The following is a 25,419-nucleotide window of genomic DNA, read 5'->3' as shown; positions in this document are numbered from 1 at the left end:
GTTTATTATTACCAAATTTGCATGCTTTAGACATCCATAGCATCTCATACATGAATAAGTAAAGCAATAAATAAATGCAATACTTATAGCCCATAAACTATGGTGGTTCAACCCAAGCCAATGGGAGAACCAAAAGGGAACCTAAAGGTGTAAGCCGTTTCACAAGATGTCGATCCACACTGGTCGGCCCAGCTTCCTTCTCGTCTAGTCCACAGCAACTTTTACAAATTACAAAATCAGAAACTCGTTTTACATACGAGGGAGTAAGATGAGAAGAGATACAGAAGAATAGTAGTAAGGCACGACACGCAAGCCGTATTTATAAAATTACAACCTTTTATCAAATAGGTCATCGGGCTATAACTATGCATTTCAAGCACCATGCATTTCAAAAAATAGCATACTTTATACAACGTTTTACTAAGTGAATTATAAAATATCCTTTCAACCTTTTATGGCCCATTAAGTTTATTTATTACAAAACATACTGGAAGATGATGAGGATCTGAAGGCCGAGGCGGGGTGGATCCCCGCGTTACGAACCGCGAACCCAAGTCAAATGAAACCTCACGATTTGATAACTTTTATCAATAGAATCGTGTTTTTAAGATTTCAATCCTTGAGGTTTCATATCAGAACAACCCTTGTTCCATTGGCCAGTAATCTATTACTGGAAATTGTAAATGCCACCCCTGCTTCATCACAGGCTTCTTAAAGTTAACAGTAAAAACATAAAACCGAATAGGCCATAACATCATGATTAAAATTTAATCACTTATCGAAAGGAACAATTATCAGATTTTATTTAAACAATTTAAACAAGAATAACATAATAAAATTGAAACATGCATCTCATACAATTGCATCATCCAAGTATTTAAGCCCAAGTCCGTATTACACAAGTGGCTCTGATACCACTGTTGGAACACCGGTGCCTCCAAGGTGCAGCGAAAAATTTAAAAAAAATCTGGTAATCTAAACCAAGATAAAAAGGTTTTGAAATTATCGAAACTTCAATCTGAGTAGACAGAGACGCCTAGGCAATAGAAATGCTTAACCACTATCGAACCAAGCCGCAACCTTTTCCGATGTCGGCCTTTACATAGTCCACCCGATTGACAATGAACGGTAGAAATCCTAGAAAACTATTTTCAGAGAGTATTTTGCTAAACGGCTGCTAGACCACTTTGCATATTTTCGGGCTAGTTTTTATATATCCTTTTTAGGGTTTTTACCCTTGCTATATATAACTCCTCTTAATTGGTATATATTTATAACAATTTTAATTCATTAAAATTAATTCAACATAATAATTATCATTCAAATAAATATAATAATGTTTAACCGAAAAATTATAATTACATTAATTATAATAAAGTTTTCGACAAACTATATTTATTTAAACTTATATACTAACTAAATTCATATATCAATAAAATTATGTTCGATTATGTGTACAACATCCTTGTACATATAGTATGTTCAACAATTTAATTGCCCAATTAAATTAATTCTATAATTAATTTAATTCATGTGACAACCAAGCAATATACCAACTATGTTTTACCTCGTTCATTTCAACCATAGGGTGTGACCCTGTAGGTTCTTGTAACGTTAGCAATAATATTAGAACGATTCTAATGTTACAAACAATGAGTGGCATCTAGCAATGCATCAATGCTACCTAAGTTATAAGAAGTCATGATTCGACATAACCTTTTGTGATTAACTTTTCATGCATTAATCCTTAAGTCCTATATCTTTGGAATGGACACAAATCATGGAATAGTCACACTTGCATAGTCCATCCCATGTTTCTTGATACCTTGAGTAGACTATGATAAACAAATAAATATGACATCTCATATCAACTTATTTAAGCATGGCCATGCATTTCTAGCCTCACTCAATCAAGTGGCCTAAGATATTACTTCTATTATGTCGGAGGGACTTATCCTATATTGATCAACTATATCCCTTAACATAGATTGTGGTATATCCAACATCAGTCTTTATAGAACAACCAGTTACGGTGTTTGTTTGACTGTATCAAAATATACAACTCACGATGTTGGGATAAAGATGATCTCAAGTATGAGGATCATATACATATTAATCACTATGAGTAATGTTGTGACAATTACATAATAATCCAAGAAACACATAATAATCCAAGAAACATACTCATAGCGGGTCAGTCCAATATGTTGTTCTCTAACACACATATTCATGCATTGATTCTGACACTCCATATCAATTGCAACTCTTTATCATCAATCAACTACATGTTAGTCTTAATGCATTATTATTGTCCTAGCCAACAATAATACTTGACTAAGGATCTTTTAAGAATAATCATATTATTCTCAGGACATTATTATAAAACAGTTTATTTATGCACACAGAAAAGAAACTGAAATAATAATGGCAATGCCTTATATTAATAAACATGATAAACTAAGTATGTTATTACAACCATCTCGTGATTGATCTTTGGGCATACTCTTACACGATGCACATCCTTAAACTACCATCCTTCTTTTTCACAAGTAGGATGGCGATCCCATTGTGATACACTTAGTCGAATGAAACCTTTGTCAAGCAAATCGTATAGTTGTATCTTCAATTCCTTAAAATCTTTTGGTGTCAAACGATAAGATGTAATAGACACTGGCGAACTACCTAGGTATAACTCAATGTCGAACTCCACTTCGCGATCTGAGGGTAAGCTAAGTATCTCATCTAAAAATACATCATGATAATCTTTCATAGTGAAAAAGTCACGAATCCCTATCATTTTGTCCTACGAACCCACCACATAAGTGAGGTAGGCTTTGCAGCCTTTCCCCATCATCTTCTCTACTCTAATTGTTGTGACCATATTGGACAAAAATTGGGTTCGCTCTTCAACTACAACAATTTTGACCCCTTCCCCACTTTGCAAAGTCACTCTTTTCAACTCAAAATCAATCTTAGCTTTATGCTCAATTAGCCAGTCCATTCCTAAAATTATGACAACCCGTAAAAGGGAAATTCCATCAAATTGGAAAAGAAGACATGTCCTTAGATCATCAAAGGACACCTACGATACACTTTATCGACTAGAACACTCTTATCAATGTGCCCTATTGGAATACCCAACTCATAAGCCTCAAATTGTACTAGTGTGTGGAACCAGAATCAATCAAAGAAAATAACGAAATAGTTCACAGAATAAAGGTACCTGTGATGATGTCAGTCATACCCTGATCCTGTGGTTCCTTAACAGAATACGCTCATGCGAACCCTCTTGCCTCAGCTTGAGTAGCAACAGTGTGTGCTAAGATTCCTTATCCAGCTTGTCTTGTATCACTGCCTATTCCTCGACCTTGTCTACAAACCACTACTCACACTAGTGTGGGGGGTCACATTTTGAGTTTGCGATCTCTCTTGTCATTCTGGGTATTCCTTTAACATATGCTCTTTAGACCCATATTTGAAATATCCCCAGTCAACTTTCCACATTCCCTAAGATGCTTACCTTTGTAATGTTCAAAGAGTGGCCATCTTGGCAATTATTACGAACCTCTTTTTTCAACGTGGGTGTTACCCTGCTGCAATGATTGATCTGATTGTAAGTTTTGTCTAACGTTTCTGCCAGAGTTATACGATTTGGGATCCATCTTGGATGTTCTTCTAAATTTTCCAAACATTCATGACCCCATTATAGTTCGCAGAGCCACTGCCCTTATCTCCTCGATAGCCTTTCCCTTTTCAACCAACTCATCAAAGTTCACCTTGTCGCTACCAAATACAGTTGGATATCATGATACAACTCAAAGAAAAACCTTTTATAAAGATCCCTTTCCAAAGAGACCATCTCAACTACGTACTGGCTTAGTCGCACAAATTTTGCCTCGTACTCAGCTACAAATAGTTCGCATTGCACCAGGTTAATGAATTCTTGCTTGCAAGCTTCCATGTATTGTTCACCCATGAACTTCTTCTTAAACATTTCTAGGAAAAAATTCAAAGTCAATCGATTTGTAGTACTTCCTTGCTTTACTATGTTCCACCAGCGATGAGCTTCTCTAGTTAATAAGGACACAGTACATCCCAACTTTTCTTCCTTAGTACAAGCCATTTTCTTAAGGATCTTCTCAAAACCATCAAGCCAATACTTTGCCTTAGTAGGATCAGCTCCCTTGACACTACTGAATTCTTTACCTCCTAAAGCTCACAGACTCTAGTGACAATCCTTGACCAACTAAAGTAACATTAGTACCTATGACACGTTAGAAGGCCCCAATCATGGCTTATACCAATGGTTCAACACTTTCATCCAAAACACTTTCCTTGCAAGGTTGCACAGGCAACATTGAAGTCCTGTCATCCTCTAGATGGTCCGTAGTCCATTAATATGGTTCGCATTCGCATTTACTCTTCAAGGAGGCATTTTACTAACTCTAAACATATATAAGACACAATTTTAAGGACATAAAGTTATGTATCAAGCACATTTGAAACTTAGTTAGCCAAAACACATCTACGAACAAGTTTACCAAAACACATCTGCGAGTATAGCTCACACACTGCACTTGCGAGTATAGCTCGCTAGGTATATCTGTGAACACAATTACTAGGAAGTTGAGTAGCAGAAAGTGATCTGAAGCACAATCCCTACATAAGGAACAACTAAACCAAGGCAATGTCTTTTTCTCAATCCTACCCCCAACAAAAAATAATCTACTTATTACTTTAAATGATTTACAACACAGTGAATGTAACAAATTAACCAGCCAACCCGGCGAGCTCTGATTTCAACAAATGTAACACCTCATACTCGGTCCAGTCGTCGAATCCAAGTTATAGAATGCTACATGAGCCACCTAAGTGACTCTCCATTAAAGCCTAACCTAACCTCGAACACACCACACAAAATATGCTTAAGTTACTAACATGTAGTGGATTATTATATGAGTATTTTTAATAATATGCTTAACTAAATTTCACCTAGGTGGTATTCTAGTTTAAGTAAGCAATTTACACATATCAACATCAAGGTTCGCTCTTAGTGTAGCTTGCACATTCTAAGGCTTCACAGTGTAAAACTCATTAAACAGATTAAGCTCCACGAACTACCCCTACACTTTTAGGTATTGCAAACTCGATTTGCAGGGTTTCTCCTATTCTGTATATCAAAATTTCTTAAAGATTCACAAAACCAATTTGCCAATTGTTAGGGTTCGCATTTTGCACAGTTTGCCAACCTTGTCATTTCACAGCAACTTTAGCGAACTCTATAATTTTGTCAGATTTAAATATTTCATGTTGTTGCTTATGACGAACACTATGTTTGAAATTAATTACTTAAGTATGAACATGTAAATTAAGAAAATATCAATTAAATTCAGATTATATTCATATACATGAAATTTCAGATGTGTTTTAATGTCGGTTCACTAGTAATAACATAAAGAAAAACATGAGAAAATATAAAAATATTCTAAGTTTTAGGAAAATCGGTGAAGTCATCAGAAAGATATCTCTAAGACCAAGTCGATTTCCACATTTCCTTTATGTCCAAATTTCATTTGTAATACCTTTCCAATGTTTATGCTTCAGCTGGATCACTCGCCTCACCACTACACCCCGTTCTATATACCTATCCATAGTGTTAGAAAAGAGTGTGTGAGCTCTTGCGAACACAGTGAACATGCAAGAAAGAATAACCATATAGCATGCACAAATATAAGTTAAACAAAAGCTTTGGCGAAGTCAATGAACTGGGAATTAGGTTCACTATACTTACGTGAAGTTTGGTTCATAGTTACTTACTGCCAATTAGCTTAAAAACTATAAAACATAATATTTTAAGAAACATAATCTTATTCACATGTTCCTCTCCTATTGGATAAACAGATAATCTTATAACGCCCTAGAATGACTCAATGAGTCTTAACATGTCCCATAAGTATAGCATATAGCTAAGCACTCTCCAAGCATACTAACATGTCCTATTGAATGGATTTTAACTCAACATTCCCTTATGTCTCCAACCTGTCTCAGGGCCTTCTACCCAAAACACAAAACATAAAGGTGAGTACTCAAAATCCTATGGCATGCCATTATATTCAACAATTTCAGAAGATTATCATGTCAAAACATTTACGTGAACATAGAGCTCGCAAATCATAAGAAGCTCGCATATCATTGTTCATAATCGGCTCGCAATATAGAGCTCGCATATCACTGTTCATTAAAACACATATTTAAACACAGTCATAAAATAGAGTTTTAAAAAAGGCTTCCTCTCGAAACTTAGGTTAAAACCCTATGCTCCTGATTAACACTATGGTTCGTACATACATGTGGTGACCCCTAAACACTTAACAATTTGTTATAAGTTTTAAACAAGTTTCGTTTTTCCCTTATCTTTGCTTGTAGACGGTTCTATTAGGTTCGCAATTTCACAAACATACACAAGTCACTAACAATCAAAGCACATGAAAACTCAAACATAAACACAAGCGAACCTAGGTTCGCACATGCTAATCTTCTGGTGAACTTAGTTTCCTTTGTTGCTAACCTTTCAAAATTTCTTCTAAACATCAACATAATAAAGAAACAGAGTTTTACCTTAAATCCTAAGAGCTAAGTTGTTTTGGATTTCATAGAAGCTTAAAAATAAGATAATCAATGAAGGAATTTGAGAGAATTTTGCCATTCAAAAGGATATGAATTTTCCATTGAAAGGGCTCAATTTATAGGCGCCAAGTGTTTTGGTCTTCTTAAGATATCCTAGTCATAGTAGACGTAGGAAAGAGTTACGTGCATGGATGGTATTATGAAGAGAAAAGTAAGTTGACTTCCTAATTTTGGTATAATTACCCTTTGACTACTCATTCCTTTAACTTTTGACCCAAAATAGTAATTAAAGCTCGCCAAGCCCACTGCGATCTCTGCTTTGCCAAGCCTCTTAGCAATCATAGTTCGCTAAATCCACTGGCGACCCCAGTTCACCGAGCCTTCTGACAAACACTAACTTGCCAGACCTACTGGCGAACACTAGCTTGCCAGGCCTTAAACTCCTAAGCCCTATTTTGGGATGTTACGAATTTGGTCCTCGAGTAGGGAAGCTTGTATATTACCTTAAAGGTCGTGACATTAATCCATTGATGTCGTGATATTAACTTCAAATCTTTTGAGAATGTTACCTATTAGTCCTCCAATGATCTCAAGTCATCAAATAAGCTTTCATAAGCTCGTATCAACCCCGATTTGGGATATGTTATAATATAATAATATAATAATCATGTTTGTGAATTTAATTTGGTATAATGATGAAGAAATATATTGTGATTAAATGATGTTATTCCAATAATGGTTATAGCATCCCATAGCTCAAACTTAGCAATTGGGTCGGGTATGGGGTGTTACACTTCTTATCCATTGTAATGTGTATTATAAGCAATGATTAGTTTGAAGTTCAAACCTATACATGCTTAAGAACAGAATGATAATAATCATGAATTTTTGGCTAGAGTCTCATTAAGAAAGCCTATAAAAATTTCTTCAAAGATCAATTTTGAAAAAAAATTTATGATAATGAAAATTTTCTCATTAGATCTACTTCATTCCCTAAAGTAAATGTAGCATTACATAATCAATCTTAAAAGGACAAAGTTATATCTATGGTTATGGCCATGGTATTTGATAGGTTAGTATGGATCTAATAATCACTATAACTATAGTGATTATAATAATTATTTTCTCTCCTATAAAGTGGAATGATAAATTTAAATAAGAGAACAACTAAAATTCTTCAAATAACCCTTTAAAGTGAGAAAGAAAACAATGTAGAGATGCATTTGTCACAATGATATCGAAGTAAATTTGCAAACAAGGATGACTTTATCGATCTTATTAACAAATTATATTGTTTATTCATTTGTAAAAGTGAATGGAACCTATTCTCTTTATTGACAAATAAATAAAAGAAGATAGATAGTCCAAAATGTTGCTATATGTTCATTCTCAAAACAAAATGATCAATGATTTATACTAATTAATCATTCCTTGGAACAAATAGTATTTATATGATCTTATTGGTAAGAAATATGAGATAAATTTCTATTTATACTAATTCATTTTGATAAATTTCATCTAGAATTTCTAGAACAAAACCAAATAAAGTTAAAATTTCAAATAAGACTTATAACATAAGTGTCAAATTTGAAATTTCTTTAATATAGTTGATAAGTATTCTATATTTAAAATTTATTTAAACACTTATAAGTATATATTATAAAATAACAATATCTCCGACTGCCTTGGCAATTGATCCCTTTCTTTTAAACATTGGTTTAAAATAGCCAAAAAAATATTTTGGGACCTATTTTTTTTTTTTTATCAAGGATTGACTGGGTGTTTATAAACTAAAAAACAAAGATTTCAGGCTTGCTAAGACAAGCCCAAAATATCAAACCGGGCTTCCATAGTCTGAAATGGAGACTATCAAAACATAAAAAAATAATAATAAAAGAAACAGAAAAAATAATGAATCGTCAGAAAATTAATATGCCTAGAAAAAAGGAAACCTAATCTACCCTTAGTCAATCTTCCAACAGCTGGAAACCATTAATCCTTCTCGTCGTTTCATTTCATTTGTCCCATCTGTTCCATCCGTCTGTCGATAGCACTGCCCAAGAATATCTTTCTTTGCTATCTGCTTAAGAACCACATCCTCTCTCTGTCTTCTTAGTCCGGATTCCTTGCCCATTTCTCTGTTGCACCAACATTGTGACGAACCGTCTCTTCATTCTCCAGGTATGCCCTCTCGCTTCTCTTCAATGCCTCCTTCGCGATATAATGGGTTCTCGTATTCTTCATTTTCTGGATATGCTTGAACTCGATCTTCTGGAAACATGATTTCTTACTCTGGATGTCTCTGATAATCGCTCCAATAATTGAGTAATCGTTTGCTGTTGACTAACATTTCTTGATTACTGTTAGTGAATCACCCAATATTTGTATTTCCTGAAAACCCATTTCAATTAACTTAACTGCTTCTAACCCTGCATATGCTTCTACTGCGAACGGAGATGCAATATTATTATGAAGAATCGATTTCAAGGCCAAATACTCATTCATCATACCCCAGACCACCAGCCCTGACGCCAATTTGAAATATCTGTTATCGAACGCAGCATCAAACTAGATCTTCATAATCGGTAAGTCCTCCACAGGTCTTTGATTCTGCACCATGTTTGATAAAATCTTCTGTGCTCTAATCCCTTCGTATTCTACCATGTGGTTCTGAATTTTTTGTGCGAGGTCTTTGCCTGTGGAATGTACCCTTTTATGCAAAAGCTGATTCCTTGAGTACCAAAGTAACTGTAAGGCATAACAAAAATATCCGCATTGTTCGTTTGTTCCTTGTTTGAAAACCACGGTAAGCCATTCCTAAATATTTTGGTGCATGATATTTGTGATCCAAGATAGATTTAATAACTATCAAACTTTGGTGCTTATAGGACATTGCCTGAAGATGTGATGACAATCTTCTTCCCCGTAACCACAACGAGGGCAACTGGTATTTGTCACTATTCTTCTATATCTAAGATTACCCAAAGTAGGAATGTGATTCCAAGAGATGCACCAGATTATGATTGTAATCTTAGATGGTAGCTGCAGGTTCCATAACTTTCCAAAAAATTTCTTAATTTCGATCTGTAATAAATAATTACTAGAATCAAGATTAGCATTTTGTAATAATTTATAGGCACTACGAACTAAGTATTCACCAATCAGTTCGCCCCTCCGGACTTGAAAGTCTTCGTGATCTGATTTGGATAATGGGATCTGTGAAATTATGCGAGCAACTTCTAGATGAAAGATATTACTAATCAGCTCCAGATGAAAGGTATTATTAATCAACTCTGCCCTCCATTTTCTATTCACATTATCAATAAGATCCGATACTAACTCTAACCGCATATTGTCTGAACTATTGATTTTCAGGCCTCTTAAATTGTAAAGTTATTGGTTAATAAAATGTTGGCAAAAAAATTTTAGGCGTCGAAAACAATTACAAATAAATTTCACCCCTCAAATATAGATTTTTCAGTTTTCTAGTCATCAAATTATTACATTTTATATATACCAAAAAACATTTTACATATCATGAACAATAAATATTTTTTTATTATAAATAATCGTCTACATCAACACTTTGATATTGTTAATGTTAGAGCTCATTGAGACTTTGATAGAGTCGTGCTCCGATAAATTTCAATCCTAGAGCCCCTTAGCAGAAAATGAATTCTAATTTCATTTCTATTCTCTCCTTAAAAAATAGATAGACATTCGAAGGGAGCATTGTTCATCAGTTTTTTTAGATTTTATCAAAGCTTTTTGATACATTCAACTTTAAAAGACAATTTTTTATTATTGTGAACTCTCAAAGAAAACAATATCGATTCATTGATATTGTTCTCCTTTGATGCCCATCTGCTCTTTAAAAATTTATTTGGAAATACATTTCAGATAAATGCGAATCCAAACAACTATGAAAGTCTGGTTCCATTAGATTTAAAAAGTCGATGATCACTCAAATAAAACAATATTAATTTGTGCTCACATGTCATACCAATGCAACCCAAAAATATAAGAGCGAGCTTACGAGTTCGCATATCATAATTAGATAACTCGAAAGCAAAAGAAAAAAAAATTGAACTTTAAGTTAATTAAATAAATCGATTTTTAAAGTTTAAATTGAATTAAATTTTACAATTCTAATAAAAACAATAATTCAAATAACAAATTAATATAAATACCTTTTTAATTACTATTAATTTAAAAAGCAAATTAACCATTCTTAACAACAATTAAAATAATTTTCAAAAATTCAATATATTTACAATTTAAAATTCTAAAATATCCTAAGAATATATAAATAAATTTAAATAAATTTTAAAATAATAATTTTAAAAACCTAACAAGTAAATTACCACTTAATATGCTAAAATATCTTTTTATTTTGCTTTCAAAAATTTTTCAAATATATAAAATTTTAAATTTATGTGTTTTAACATAAAATTAGTTACATTCTAATTTAACATATTTAATTTTATTTAATTCAACTCAAAATTAATTTTACTAGACTTTATTTAAAAATTTCAAATCAAATTAAGATAATAAAATAAAACTAACTCCAATTCTTTTAGTCAATTCAAACTCAATTCTGTAACACTCACCCTAAGCATTAAATCCAATAACCAATATCTAAATACGAATTAATTAGATGGTTAGTTGGATCTTTATATCCACTAAAAATCTGCATTTAGTAAACCCCAAAAAAATAATAATAATAAATTAATGTAACTAGAATTAGGATATCCAAGTCCTCAATCCATTAAAGCAGGCAGATTTAGATAATAAATATGAGTCAATATTTGAACCTTGAAATAAAAATGGAATTAATTTTCTTTGGTATAGTAAGGAAGACTAGGAAGTGAAGTATATAGGCTATGTATCAATATTCAAGTGTGGTTTTTATGGACAGAAGGATCCATACCTTAGAAATCAGAGAGACCGGACGTACTATTTATGACACGTCAAACCAGAACTACTATTCCTTGCTAACCTGAAGTTTTCGAAGTGATGACCGTATTTCCTCATTGCTGCATCCTTCAGCATGATGGATGTTGGGACTGTCAAATGGCAGGACATGATCTAGAGGGTACGTTCTGTTGGAGTGAAGCTTGAGAGCAGTGTTGCCAATTCCCTTCAATATGACTGTTTTATGGACACCTCTAAGCAAGCCTTCATAATCCGTGTCTCCACATTCTCCGGCAAACACAACAATGCCTGATAACTCCATGCCCCAACGAATATATAGGTACCTAGAGCAGACCAAGTCGTATTTTATATATATTTAAGTGCTTGAATCAATTCAATACCTAATGAGTTGTCTTAAACATGATCGATGAAATATGACGACAGAAATGAAAAAGCACAACTTCTGCCAGAATACCTTAAAGCTTGAGCCCGAGATGCCAAAACAGGAATAACATTCAATGTGGTGCCATTTTGACAGTAGATAACATTGCATCTAAGAGCTTGGATTCTCATCAACTTTCGAAGCTCCTTAACTGGGGGAATCTGTTAGGATGGAACAAGCATTAGAGGAGAATTCTGAGGTTAATTGAAAGTACAAAAGAACTGAAAATTAGAGAGGATAAGGTTTTATAGGTTACCGATTCAGGTTCCTTCACATCGAATGTATAGCAATGGACAGTAGATCGCGATTCATCTTCCGAGACGATTTGTCCTTTTTTCTCATTAACAGAAGTAGCCCATCGAACCAATGTTTTCCTTAAACCTTCTCCACCCCAACGGTATTCAATGTGCGATTGATAATCCAAGTCTACAGAGAAGGGAAGCCCAGTACCATCTTCCGAACTTGTTGAAGGATAGTACAAATCACCACCGCTGTTACAGATTAAAGCATCGAAATCCAATGGACTAATGCTTCCCGAGATAAGAAGGGAGTGTACCTCACATATTGACAAGGATGTCGATAATATAAGCCCAATAGAATTCTCTTTTCCTGCTACGTCCATGATTGTCTTAATTATTTTAGGAATATCCGAGACTGAATCACAATCCACAGCTATCACAAAAATGTACTTCTTCGACCTCAAAACTGGAAACCTACTACCACTAACATTTTGTTCTGCTTTCTCCATTAAACTTGCCTTTTCTGTACCTCCTATAATGCCGTTGGATAACTTTAGAAAAGCATTCTCCAAGTTGCTTTTTCGATCAATAGAATCCAGAGAATTATCGAAAGTTCCAGTTCCTTCACTCTTTTCACCATCCAGTGATAGCTTTAAGTTTAAAGATAAATCTTGTATGTCTCTCAAAGAATCACCAGGTGAATTCTGTTCTGGATTTTCAAAGCCAACATTACTTCTCTGCCACTGTGGTTGCCTTGGCTTGCACATGGCTATCCGAGACAAATATGTTTTGCAGTGCTCTGGCCAAGAAAACTGATGAATATTTTTCAGTCCATTCTGTCTGCACCTCGCCCACAATTGCTTGTCTGAAACAAGTTTTAGAAGAGCATCAGCAATAGACTGCTGATCGTGGGGATCAACTAGTACACCGTTGTCAAGAACCTGCAATAAATTCATCGTCAGTACCAACGAGTATTGTTTAGAACATCAAACTTGCTCCATATTTATATATAGGCACGAGAACAGCCTTCAAGTTAATTGATAGTGATGATGAACTAACCTTGTGAATGTCAACTGGACCCCCGTTTTTTGTGGCAACAATAGGCAAACCATATGCTGCTGCCTGTTTACAGAATAGCTTATAATGTCAAAATCTGACGTAGAAAAAGTATAGGTATAGCAGACAACTTAAGTACCTCGATCAAAGTAAGCCCAAATGGCTCGATAAATGCCGGATTAATAAAAACACCCTGTAAAAGAAAAAGAAAAAAGAGTTGATAATATATTACAAGTAGAATAATATGACAACCATTCCATCATCCAGAAGTCAAAATTTTTTTACATCCAAATAAAAGATCCACTCTCCCACTGAAAAGAAAGAAGATTATAATTTCTTAAATAAAAAATTTAATTCATCAGCTGTACCTTCGTTTTTGCTGCTAGCCCGTAAATATCAGGAACTTCATACTGCTTGTGGTGCTTGGGATATGCTACTTGGCCATACAAATCATACTTGTCAATCAGTTTAAGAATCGAGAGAAGCACAGTTGCATTTGTGGCAGACATTTCATCAATATTATCACGGTTTCCCATTATTAATGTCTGCAACAGCCAGAGACGTGAGATCATTGGGATAAAACTAACATATAAGAAAACTAGATTGACAGTGTCATCAAGTTCAGCTCAAATTCATGGACATACAAGATTAGCAAGCTCCCTTAAAGGTCGGCACTCTCCAAATGCTTTGACTAAAGTTGTAATATTCTTTTTAGGGTCCGGCCGAGCAAGGGCAAGAATCATCGGTTTGCGTGGGTTTGTAAAGAAACGCATTACCTGCATACAATATCTATTATCAGATCACTGCTCCAATAACAATCTGCTATAAAATGTTATCAGAGTTTTAACAATCAAAAGAAAGGTCAGTAAAGTGCAGAATCAGGCAATTATTAAAGAAAAGTTTAAACAAAAAAGTATAGTTATAACCTCGGACCAAATTGGTGGGTCAGGAGTAGGATCTTCTTCATTCCTTTCTGTATCCCCATCCATGTCTCCTTCATGTGGAACAATATGATGAAACTCCATTCCAGGAGGAATTACCTAGATATTATTGTAGCAACATAAGCACAAACAAAGCTAATAAGAGAAAGAACAATGAAAATTAACACTTTAACAGCAACAGACATACTGTGCAAAGAAGTATTGTAGGCAAGAATAACAAACAAAAAATTGATATCTTGTTACTTACAACCATACGGGGCATAAACCTCCCATGGCAGTTGACACCCCTTTTGATCCTTGCTCTAAGTTTGCGCTCCAGTACTTGATCAAAGCCATCATAAAGGCGCCACTGCTCTTCTATCTCCTGTCTAGTGCTGGTTATAACAATTTCAGAGCTATCAAGAGATAACTCCTCAGCCTCAATCCGCCGCATGATTTTGTAAGTCGTATTTATTTCGTCCCTCGATTGTCGACCCTGTTTCAATATCTGTTCTAGCTTATCTCTACCAAGTGAGTGGCCAGTGAAAAGCATTGGCACATTTAGAGCCCCAGAAAGAAGAGTTGCAGAATCACCTGCATCTGCATAATGTCCATGAATAGCAACTGGCCAGACTGGTTGCCCACCGCCAATTTGCTCACCTAGGACTTTGGACATCTGTCGGATGTGACTAAGTGCACAATCAACAAACTCAGGAATATGAGGCCAAAGTTGTTCTTTGGGTATATATTTATCTTTTGGACCGAAGGGGATACGAATAATATAAGCACCACTGCTCTCACCAAGCTCCTGCATTGAGCTCTCTGTAGTTCTTGGCGTAAGCATCTCTGTTGGTTCAGCATAACTCCAATCAACATCTGGAGCTGACACTTGTCTTGTCAGCAAATCAACCCGATAAACTCCTGGCATTGTGCCCAAGGCCCTAGCAAGTTCTACTACATACTTGACCTGTGTACAGCACAACAAATTCAAATTTTCCCAATGTGCAATAGGGTAATTGATCATCTTTGAAGCATATAGAACACACTCAAGATACAGACCACATTGACAGGATTAAAAAATGTGGGAAAAGAATACCTGGCCACCTGTATCAGAATCACGACCAAGCTCCATGTTTTCACCCCTTATCAAACCATGAAGACTGCAGGAAGACAGCTGGTTAGAAAGAACTACATTACATCATAAATGTCTGAACAAAGCGCACCTTGAAAATATGAATCACTAAACAACGGCTGTAACAAGTCAGCATATTAGAAGTGCAGGTCATGCCTTATCAAAACAATATAGAACTTCTTTTCTTTGATCTGATTGGCCAAGTTCTCCATCAAATCAACCGAAACAATTCTACGCATTCTTCCTTGAATGCTATCGCCATGAGCTGAACCATCACCAGGAAAATCTCCTTTCTCTCCTTCTGAAAGGTCTTCAGACATGTCAGCAGTTGCCTCCCTGCGGCCTCTTTCACGTTCAAGGTGACGCTTAGCATTGCGTTGAACTTCCTCCCCCTCAAGCTGAAAAGCAGCCAAATAAGAGGAGAGCGAAAAAACATAACACAGGTAAAACAAAATAGTGGTGCTGTATACAATGTTCATTACCAATCAAACCATCAAGGATAAACAGCTAAAATTTAGAATCAATACAAATTGTCCCTGGTCTAAAATAACATGTTGACATGAGTTATTCAAACAGAGTAGTTCATAAAATGCTAAAATTTAAATTTATAGCTTAATTCCAAAGAGAAATGGCTAGACATGCTGAATAGCAAGCAATTTGGTATTCAACTTAAAAATCACCAGTCAAATGAAAAACAAACAAAAAAAATCGCATTATCCTCATGGACAAGCAACTTTACTACCGTTGTTGACTTGTTGTGAAGGTCATCAGAGTTGACCCAAAAACAACACTGTGATGTCCCAAAAACAACACAAATAAGAAATAAAAGAAAATAAATTCACTTCTATTCTACTAACCGCTCAACACCAAATCCAACACCAATGTTGTTTGAACCAGCCGACCGGTCGGATTGGTTTAACCTGGTACGTAGCTTTGAACTGATTAAATCGTGAATCCGTACAACCAATATTTAAATTTTTTTTCATTTTTTAATCGGACCGATCCACCGGCAAACTGGTGGCCTCAACAACCGATCCGGTTTAATAAAACATTGTCCATCACAATCAAAGGAGAAGTTTCTATATTTATTTATATAAATATCAAAAGCAAAATTATATTAGATGCGAAATTCAAACCGAAATAGCATTAAAAAGAAAAGGAAAAAAAACCTGCTTCTTCTTTCGAGCCAAATTCCAAATCCTCCAGCACATATTCTCCAGTCTCGTGTTCCTCTCCTTAGGACCCCTCGTAGCAGCAGCCTAAAACCGAAAAATATATTTTAAAAAAGTATACTTAAATTAAACACTCAAAACAGTCCATTATTCAAATTGAACACAAAAAACAGAGAGACCGGAAGAATTTCGAGTATTACTATGTTTAGAAGAGAGAGAGAGAGAGAGAGAGAGAGAGAGAGAGAGAGAGAGAGAAAGAGTGAGAACAGCCAAAAAGAAGGTGAAAACGAAACCGTACTCGAACCCAAGAACGGTGGAGATCGGTCTCGTCGAAACCAGTGATAACCTCTTCCACGAAGTAACGAGTTGGACTGAAATGACCTCTCTCCCTCAGCAACAATGACGATTTCGCTTCATCGATCCCTGGACCAACGTCCAAGATCGCTTCCAGGTAACTGTTTATCCAATCGTTTCCCGCCATTCTTTGACTGAAAAAATCCACCAAACAAATACAAAAGAATTAAAAAAATAAAAGAAACCGAAGGAACTGAATTTACAGAGTCTATGGCGGTGTAGCAAATATTTAAAAAAAAAATTAAATTAATGATAACAGTATCATTAGGTGCTAGAAAACGGATGATGAAAGAGCGGAAATCTATTAAAACCTGATGAGACAGTTATGTTAAATTTCTTGTGGGTTTTGTTTTCTTTGGGTCCCAAGCGGAGCTTTTGAATTTAAATACAGGGATGAGGTTGACGCGTGTGATAGTTTTCTTGGTTAGAGGGACCAACACGTGTTACGTGATGAAGAAATAAGATATAATAACTAAATTATTAATAACTTTATATTTTAAGTAAAAATTATAAAATTATTATTTAATTATTCAAAATTCTTATTTAAATTATTAAATTATTAAAATTATTGTTTTATAATATTTTCTATTCATATTACTTACACCAATTGAAAATAATTTTTCTACTCTCTTTAAAAATCAATTTATATTAATAAATTAACTTTAAACATCACAATTCTATAAATTAAAATTTAAATATTTTTTTCTAATACAAGACACTTTAGAAGTATCTAAATTTACACATAATAAAAGTATCTAAATTAATTTTGACCATTATTTTAAAGAAAAACTGTTTAGACCTTTTTTCTTTTACCTCCTGACTACGGACGTAATTGTGTGTCAGAGTAAAGTAACATAGTTAAATATTATTTCGATATTTAATTATTATGTAAAATATTGAAAATGAATAAGGGTTAATTCAAAAGATGACCCAATTTATAGACTAAACTCTAAATTTATCCTAAGATTTAAAATTCTACAACTGAATCCTAATATATTAAATATTGTAGGTTTGACATTAAGTCCAAAATGGACATAATGCGGAGCGAAATTTTAACACGTGAATACCAATTTAAACATATGGAGCAATCAGGTCAATTTTACCTTTTAGGGTTTGAAATTTTAAGGATTTTCATACCATATTGTTTCTAATTGCTTCATATGTTTAAGTTAAATTGGTATCTACATCAAAATTTAAGCCATCATTAAACGCTCAAATTTACGATTAAATTAACAAAAAATTCAATGATAATATACTTACATTTTATGAATGGGATAACTCCTAAAATTATACATAAACTATGGTTTAATGTGTAATTGTATACATGAAATTTGATTTTATGTTATTTTATACATAAAATTTTGACTTTATTTCATTCTTGTAAATTATTGACATAATTATTTATATAACGTCATTTTATTTTTATATATTGCATAAATAAATAATTATATTTAACCTATATAAAAATAAATTAATGTATTTATTTCTTTAAATGTGCATAATTAAATTAAAATTAAAGTTTCAAGTATATATTTGAATCACAAATAGAGTTTCAGTATTTATAATTGTACTAAATTAAAGTTGATGTATACAATTGCGCATTAAATCAAAGTTTATATATAATTTTGAGATTTATCCTTTATGAATTTAATTGAATTGAATTTTTTAAAATTTGGAAGCTAATTTAAAATAAGTCCATAATTTGAAGACATCTCATGGAATTAACACAAAACTCATGAGTATAATTATTATTTTACAACATATACATATCGGATAATCTATATAATAAATAAAATAATAATTTAGAGAACATCTTAAATAGAAAAAGAATAATGCATGGTAAAAATTAAAATAGAGAAGGATTTCTTTTAATAATTTTATTTTAAGTTTATAATGCTTAAGATTACTTTTAATCTCTCTCCAACTCATAAATAGAAGAATAAGTATTTCAAGATACTCAATTTAAATCATTCTACGTTAATAATTATATTTATACTAATTGAGTTAATATTTAATCAACAATAAAAAAATTATTATCAAAACTGGTTATAAAGGTTTTGAATAAAATAATTGTTGTGATAAATTGGTAAGCCAATGTTGCACTCAATTTATTGCTTAAAAAAATTAGGAAAAAGTTTTATTTTTATTTCTGAAAATGGATCATAAAAGTGGGAACAAGATCCGAAAACTTCTCATATTTCTTGAAAAGCCAAAAAGCAGCAAAAATAATGCGACGGATAAATTACCATAATTAGCCCAAGTTTACACATGGTTACTGTTAAAAGTCATAAACAAGTTCTTTTATGGCTAATTTGTGTGTTTCAAGTTGATTGGCATGAGATTTAAGATTCAATTTATGTGTTTATAAATTTTTCTTCCTTTCTCATTGTAATGTTGTTGTTAACTTATATAAAAAGTTAAATAAAAATAAAAATACAACTTTTATCCTCTATTTTTAGTAAATAAAAATTGTGAAATTTTAAAAGGATAAAACATTATTAAATTATGTTAGAAAAGACAATTTTGAAATCTCATTTTGTACTTGAGTTCGTAAATATTAAGTTAAAATATTTACAGAGTTGATATAAGATTTTATTAAAGTTTGGTCCATCAATTTTGTCTATTAATTATTTAATTTAGGTGTAAGGACTAAATTATTAAAATATGTGATAGTGGCTAATGGTTGTTTAAACTAATTAAAACATAATTAGTTAAATTAATTAAAGTTAAACATGTTTTAATCAAAGTATAAAAACAAAACTTAAGTGGAAGGAAATAGAATAGTCTTCATCTTCATCTTCCACATCCGAATTCACGATTGAAAGAAAAGAAGAAAAATTCCCAAGGGTTTCAAGCTTTTGGTCATGATTTGATTAGTACAATTAAGTCATTTTCTTGTAAATTTTATGTTTTTTAGGTCATGAGAACTTGATTTGGCTAGCTCATATATCAATTTGTAAAACTATTAAAATTTTTTAAAATTAAAATTGCTGATTTCTTGAAGAAATTGGTGTTAAATTGATAGATTTTAAGCTTAGATATGGAAAAAGACTAAATTGTAATATATAATTGTTAGTTTTGTTCAAAATGACTAAACTGAATAAATTATGAAATTTGTAACATCCCAAACCCGACCTAAACGTTATGGCCAAATTCCAAACATTACATTAGCCACTGAAATGACTAAGTAAAAAGGTCCAATTTTAAAATCACCTTTTTGTTAAATTTCAAAACTTAAGCATGGTTGTATGAGGCTTTGCTAAAAACATCAGTTAATTAGGTCATCCATTGTTAAGTTCAATTTATTTATTGATTGTGTCATTTAAAAAAAAAACTTAGTTGATTACAATGGAAAATCCCTTGTTAAAATCTTAGCATTATCATTGTACAGCGGAAAATTATCATGTTTGATTTTCATAGAAAATTTCATATTTTAAGTCATATTTAAACCAATTTCCAAAATTTTTCAATTTCAGTCAAAGTTCATGCATGAAAAAATCCTAGTTCAAAAATGTTCAATACCACATTTCTTACTTAAATAAAAATTACAATCCCAAATAAAAATAATACCAAAATAATTAAAGAAATTTTAATAAAAATTTGAGTGCCAAAAATTCCTTTAAGAGACCTCTGAATGTCCAATCCAAGCCTAGTCCTAAGAATTATCTGTAAGGAGTAAATTAGGGGGTGAACTTAAAAAGCTCAGTGTGAGTCCATACAATATAGTAATCAATCAACAAACAAACATTCATTTATTACATAGTTCAACCAATCTGTCATGGCATTACAACATATGAGTATGGCATGCTAAATGTTTCAATACAATAATCCTACTCATTCATTCGCTATCTACCACGAATTTCCCAAACTCGTCAACTGAACTCCAAAACAGTATGGGCTTAAACTCGTTGTGGATAAAACCACCAATATCAGTATGCAGATAAAACTGCCAGTAAAAGTAATTGCAGACAAGCTGCCAGAATAAATACAATAAATTGTGCAATCACCTCAAATCTCTGGTGTAGTGCACTGACAACAGTAATACGGGCTTTAAATGCCACCTAGTTCTCCATAGAACTCCTCCATCAGCCTCAAAAACCCACCCATGCAAATGCAATTATGGCGTACCATCAGTGAAGCACATCATGCTTATTAGTAAAGTTTCAGTACAGTGGCATGCTTATCATGCTTTTCAATAAATAATAGTAGTGTACATCTAGCATACTTTCAATAATCAAAATTAGTGGAATGTGTACATACTTTCAATACGGTCAAAATTAAATATGGCATGTAACATAATTTCATACATGTCACAACAAGACAACATGCATGCACATAAACAAGGAAACACAATCTGGCATGTTATATTTGCATTCAATTCACACATTCATCACCCAAATAGAACATTTAACAATCAACTTTTGAAATATTTGCATACATGATTCAGCATTCCACTTATTAACATTTAGGCCATTCGACCAAACCATAGTCACCAAGCAAACAATATTATTTAAATATATTAATTTAAATTTAAGTTATTCAGTTTCAAGGAAGACCCACACCTAATTAACGTAAATATGAAACCCTAACTTAACACCGCAACTCCTAAGAATTAAATTTGACTAAATTTCATTTAAACCTGTACATTCCCAAGAATAAAATAACTCTATAAGGTTTGGCCACAATAGGAAAAATACAGTGAGCACTTATATCTATATTCGAGATTCATACTTACTTTGTTTCGGCTAACAATGGTGATACAAACAACTTTTATTGTCACTGCTGATCCGAAATGTTCATATTCGACCCTTTAACGAGAATAATTTACAAAATTAGTATAAGAAGATCGATTAAAGTATTAAACACAATCAATCAAAATAGAAAAATAAAATAAGGGAAACAACATTTGATCTTGCTAGAACCGACACTTACGCTTTACCTCTTTTGGCTTTATAATGAATGATAGGAAAATAATGATTCGAACAACCACTACGAGGGCCAAGGAGGTTCAACCAAGGGTAAGCAAACGCAAAAACGAGCAGCGAAATCAAAAGAGAAAATCAAAGGAAATGAGGCTTAAAGGGGCGAAAAATGCAAGGGAAAATATGGCCGCTTCCAACTCAATGTGTGACAAAAGGTGGGGAAAAGAAAATCAGCAATGAACGTCAATTTGATTGTAACATCCCAAATTAGGGCCTAGTCGGAACAGTGGTTTCGGGACCACAAATTCGACGTAAGAAAATTTATTTTTATTATATTTTTATGGTCTATGATTTCACAGAATGACTTCTTGAAAATTTCATTCAAAAAATTTGACGTTTGGGCCCTCAATTTAGTCAAAAGGACTAAATTGTAAAAAGTGCAAAAGTTGAGTTCCACATATTAGAAGTGTCCAATTGTTATGAGTTTTTAAATTTGAGGTCATTAAATGGTAATTAGACCATTGGTTAATTTTTGGACAAAAATGGACATGAAATGGGTGTAATAAAATATTTTTAAGTTAAGGGCATTTTGGTAATCTAATAATTAAAAGAATTAAAAAGGGAAAATAAGCCAAAATTAGCTATCATCTTCTCCATCCAGCCGAAACTAGCATGGACACCATGTCTAAGGTTTGGTTCAAGTTTCCTAGCTCATTTGTAAGTGATCTCGAGCCCCATTTTTAATGTTCTTTACATTTTTGAAGTCCCGGTAACATGATCTACTCATTTCTACCATTATTTTGAGCTAGGGTTTATGTTAAAAAATTTACCCATGAGTGACATGCTTGTATTTTGATGTTTAATGGTAGAAAATGAGTGTTAGGTGTTAAAAAAATGACTTTTACTAAGCGATTTTTGACGAAAACGTCTGAAAAAATTGTTTTGTACAAGTTGTAAAAATGGTATAAAAGGGTGTTATGATGAGAACTGTAGTTTTCTATAGTTATGAAAATGGTTCGGATAAGCTTGTAGAATGGGAAAATTGAATAAAAATCATTTTACAAGCCTAAGGGCAAAAGTGTAATTTCAACAAAGTTTAAGGGCAAAAATGTAATTTTTTCAAAATATGATTTTGAGTCAATTTGAATAATTTGAGTCCTAAACAGGCTACATTTGAAATGATAGATCAAGGAAATTGAGATTCGGGCTTAAATCGGGAAAATACAAGTTTTGGACTAAAATGGTAATTTTACCGTTTCCGTATCCGAGGTAAGTTCACGTGATTTAATAAGCATATTATTCATGTTATTATTGTTATACATGGAATATATCTTGCTATGATTGTATTGAATTTGAGGTTAATGGACATTTGATAGAATTTGACATTTTAAATGAAATGAACAAGTTTGTATGAAAATTAGATAATATGTTATTTTTGGTTGTATGGACTAATGCCCAAATAAACATGAAAATGTGTTGAATTGAATGTACATTGCATGATCATCTATGCATATTGATATACTTGATGAAAAGAGAAAATCTTGGTTGAATAAAAAGGGATGTCCAATGGATAAATTATTATTTACATAACATGAGATCCTGCATGTGTTGCAGAAAAGGATTTAACCCGGACGGGTAATCCGTTGATCTCAATATAGAAAGGTTCTAGCCCTGATGGGTGTTCCTCAAGTGATCGAGCCTCCCGAAGAATATGGGTGCATTAAGGATTTAGCCCGGATGGGTAATCCGATTAAGGACTGAATTTAGCCTAGACTGGTAATTCAGATCTGAACTTATGAGAGTGTATGTCATTGTAAGGGATTTAACCTGGACTGGTAATCCTGACAACACTTTGTGAGTTATGATACAAGGGATTTAGCCTGGACTGGTAATCCAGCCGTAATGAGTGAGGTTTGCGGGAGTGCGTACTTGGAATGATCGCTTGCATGACTTGACGATAAATGTGATATCCATCGAGATTCTGAGGAATTCAACAGGAATTAATATGAGAAATGGAATGGAAACACTTGAAATGATAAACTTATCTATGCTTAGATGATACTACTAAGGTGTATATGATTGTCATGTTTAGATGAGTGGTTGTGCTAATAGATAGCACATGTACATACTCGAAACCCATGAGCATGTGTTTGCCATGTGAAATGAAATGGACTTGTGATAAGAGTGAAAATGAATGAGTGATATTTATGAGAATAATTTCTATGACAAATTTGTGATGGTTATCATCATGTTGCACTAAGATAGATTAGTACAATATCAGCGGTCCAAATTTGAAAATCCACCAAAAATAGTGGAAATTGAGTTAGAGGCTGAGTAAAATATGAAATTAAAGCTTATTGAGTCTAGTTTCAGATAAAGGAAACAATGTAAGCGAAAGAATCTCATAAGATGATATATTTGAATTTTTGTGAAATAGGGTTAGAGTGATTTTGGGCTCCCCTATCTTAACTTTGGAAAATCACTAAAAATTTTAAAAATATTATTATGGATTATAATTTGTATGAATAAGTACTTAATGAGTCTATTTTCAAGGGAAATAGACAAAAGTGTCATCTGAGTCCCATATTATGAGATAATTAATTCATAGTGAAGAGAGGTTGGAACTGCTAGATAGCAAAACAGGGGTAACTTTAAAGAATAAACTATACTTATTGGCTAGACAAAAAGTTTTGAAAATTTTATGGTAAGAATATATATGAGTCTAGTTTCAGGGAAAATTAAAATAATTTAGTGACCGTGACTCAGGAAAACAGCTTGACTGGACTTTGAATATATAGAAAGAATCTTAAAAATAGCATGTTATCAAATTGCTTATTATTTTTCATGCGAGCTTACTAAGCGTAAAGCTTACTCCCTCCTTTCCATTTCCTTAGTTTTTTCAGGTCGGCTCGGGGTTGGAGATCGTCGGAGGTAGCATCACACTATCGAGACATCATTGTTAAAATATTAATATATTTATGCTAGCGATTCCAAGTGAGTGGCATGTATAGGGACTTAGTTTTATGATAGATGTTATGAGTAGCCAAATGTACTGGCTTATAATGATTCGTTGTATATAGCCATGAGATGTGGCTTATAATGATTATGGCTTGTAAGCCTATTTATCCATGTTAAGCCTTAATGTTTGTGATGTTGATATGCTTGTTGAAAATGCATGTTGGTGTAAAAAATGTGTGTATGATGAATGCTTCATGACCAATCAAACCGGTCATTGCTATGAGAAAATGCATGATATAGCTCAAGGTCTAATGACACAAGTGATAAGTGAATAATTCTAGATTATTAGTAAAGGTGGTGCAATAGTAAGATTAATGGTCATGGATGTTTGCCTCTAGACTTAATATTGCACGAGCATGCAAAATACGTGAATAATGACATGTTAATGTTAAGAATATATATTAATGAAGGAGGTTAAATCATTAAAATGATGCCATGATATGTGTCCTTAATATATGTAATAAATTGTGGAAATTAAGGGTAACACAAAGGCTTGGAAAATAGCCTAAGTGTTAGTCACACGAGCAGAGACACGACCATGTGCCTCAGCCGTTTGGAGGGCACGACCTAGCACAAGGGCGTGTGGCTTGGCCATGTGGACATGGGTGTGTTGAAGATACACA

At 33.1% G+C, this 25,419-nt stretch overlaps 1 protein-coding gene and 1 long non-coding RNA gene across 3 annotated transcripts; one reads left to right on the top strand and one right to left on the bottom strand.

Annotated features, from left to right (window-relative positions):
• Positions 1 to 8,543: 8,543 nt before the first annotated feature.
• On the top strand, positions 8,544 to 10,080 carry LOC108484009 (uncharacterized). Of its 2 annotated transcripts, none has more exons than XR_001871174.2 (3): positions 8,544 to 8,808; positions 9,084 to 9,433; positions 9,516 to 9,756. It is a non-coding gene; the product is annotated as an uncharacterized LOC108484009 (long non-coding RNA). The 2 variants fall into 2 exon arrangements; XR_001871173.2 differs by adding an exon at positions 10,003 to 10,080 and having other exon boundaries at positions 8,552 to 9,433; positions 9,516 to 9,904.
• Positions 10,081 to 11,409: 1,329 nt separating this feature from the next.
• LOC108484177 (probable sucrose-phosphate synthase 1) lies at positions 11,410 to 17,282 on the bottom strand. The gene is made up of 14 exons (XM_017787871.2): positions 17,168 to 17,282; positions 16,801 to 16,990; positions 16,500 to 16,589; positions 15,487 to 15,728; positions 15,295 to 15,358; positions 14,467 to 15,165; positions 14,205 to 14,318; positions 13,923 to 14,054; positions 13,647 to 13,823; positions 13,418 to 13,471; positions 13,282 to 13,344; positions 12,240 to 13,163; positions 12,017 to 12,144; positions 11,410 to 11,885 (listed from the first exon to the last, which is right to left on the bottom strand). The coding sequence occupies exons 2-14, from the start codon at positions 16,981 to 16,983 to the stop codon at positions 11,612 to 11,614; spliced, it is 3,144 nt and encodes a 1,047-aa protein (XP_017643360.1). The 5' UTR covers positions 16,984 to 16,990; positions 17,168 to 17,282; the 3' UTR covers positions 11,410 to 11,611.
• Between the last annotated feature and the right edge of the window lie 8,137 nt (positions 17,283 to 25,419).

Source organism: Gossypium arboreum, chromosome 6 (assembly GCF_025698485.1).
Source record: "Gossypium arboreum isolate Shixiya-1 chromosome 6, ASM2569848v2, whole genome shotgun sequence".
NCBI lineage: Eukaryota > Viridiplantae > Streptophyta > Magnoliopsida > Malvales > Malvaceae > Gossypium > Gossypium arboreum.
Note: the sequence above shows the minus strand (reverse complement) of the source record. Positions and strands in the feature narration are given on the sequence as shown.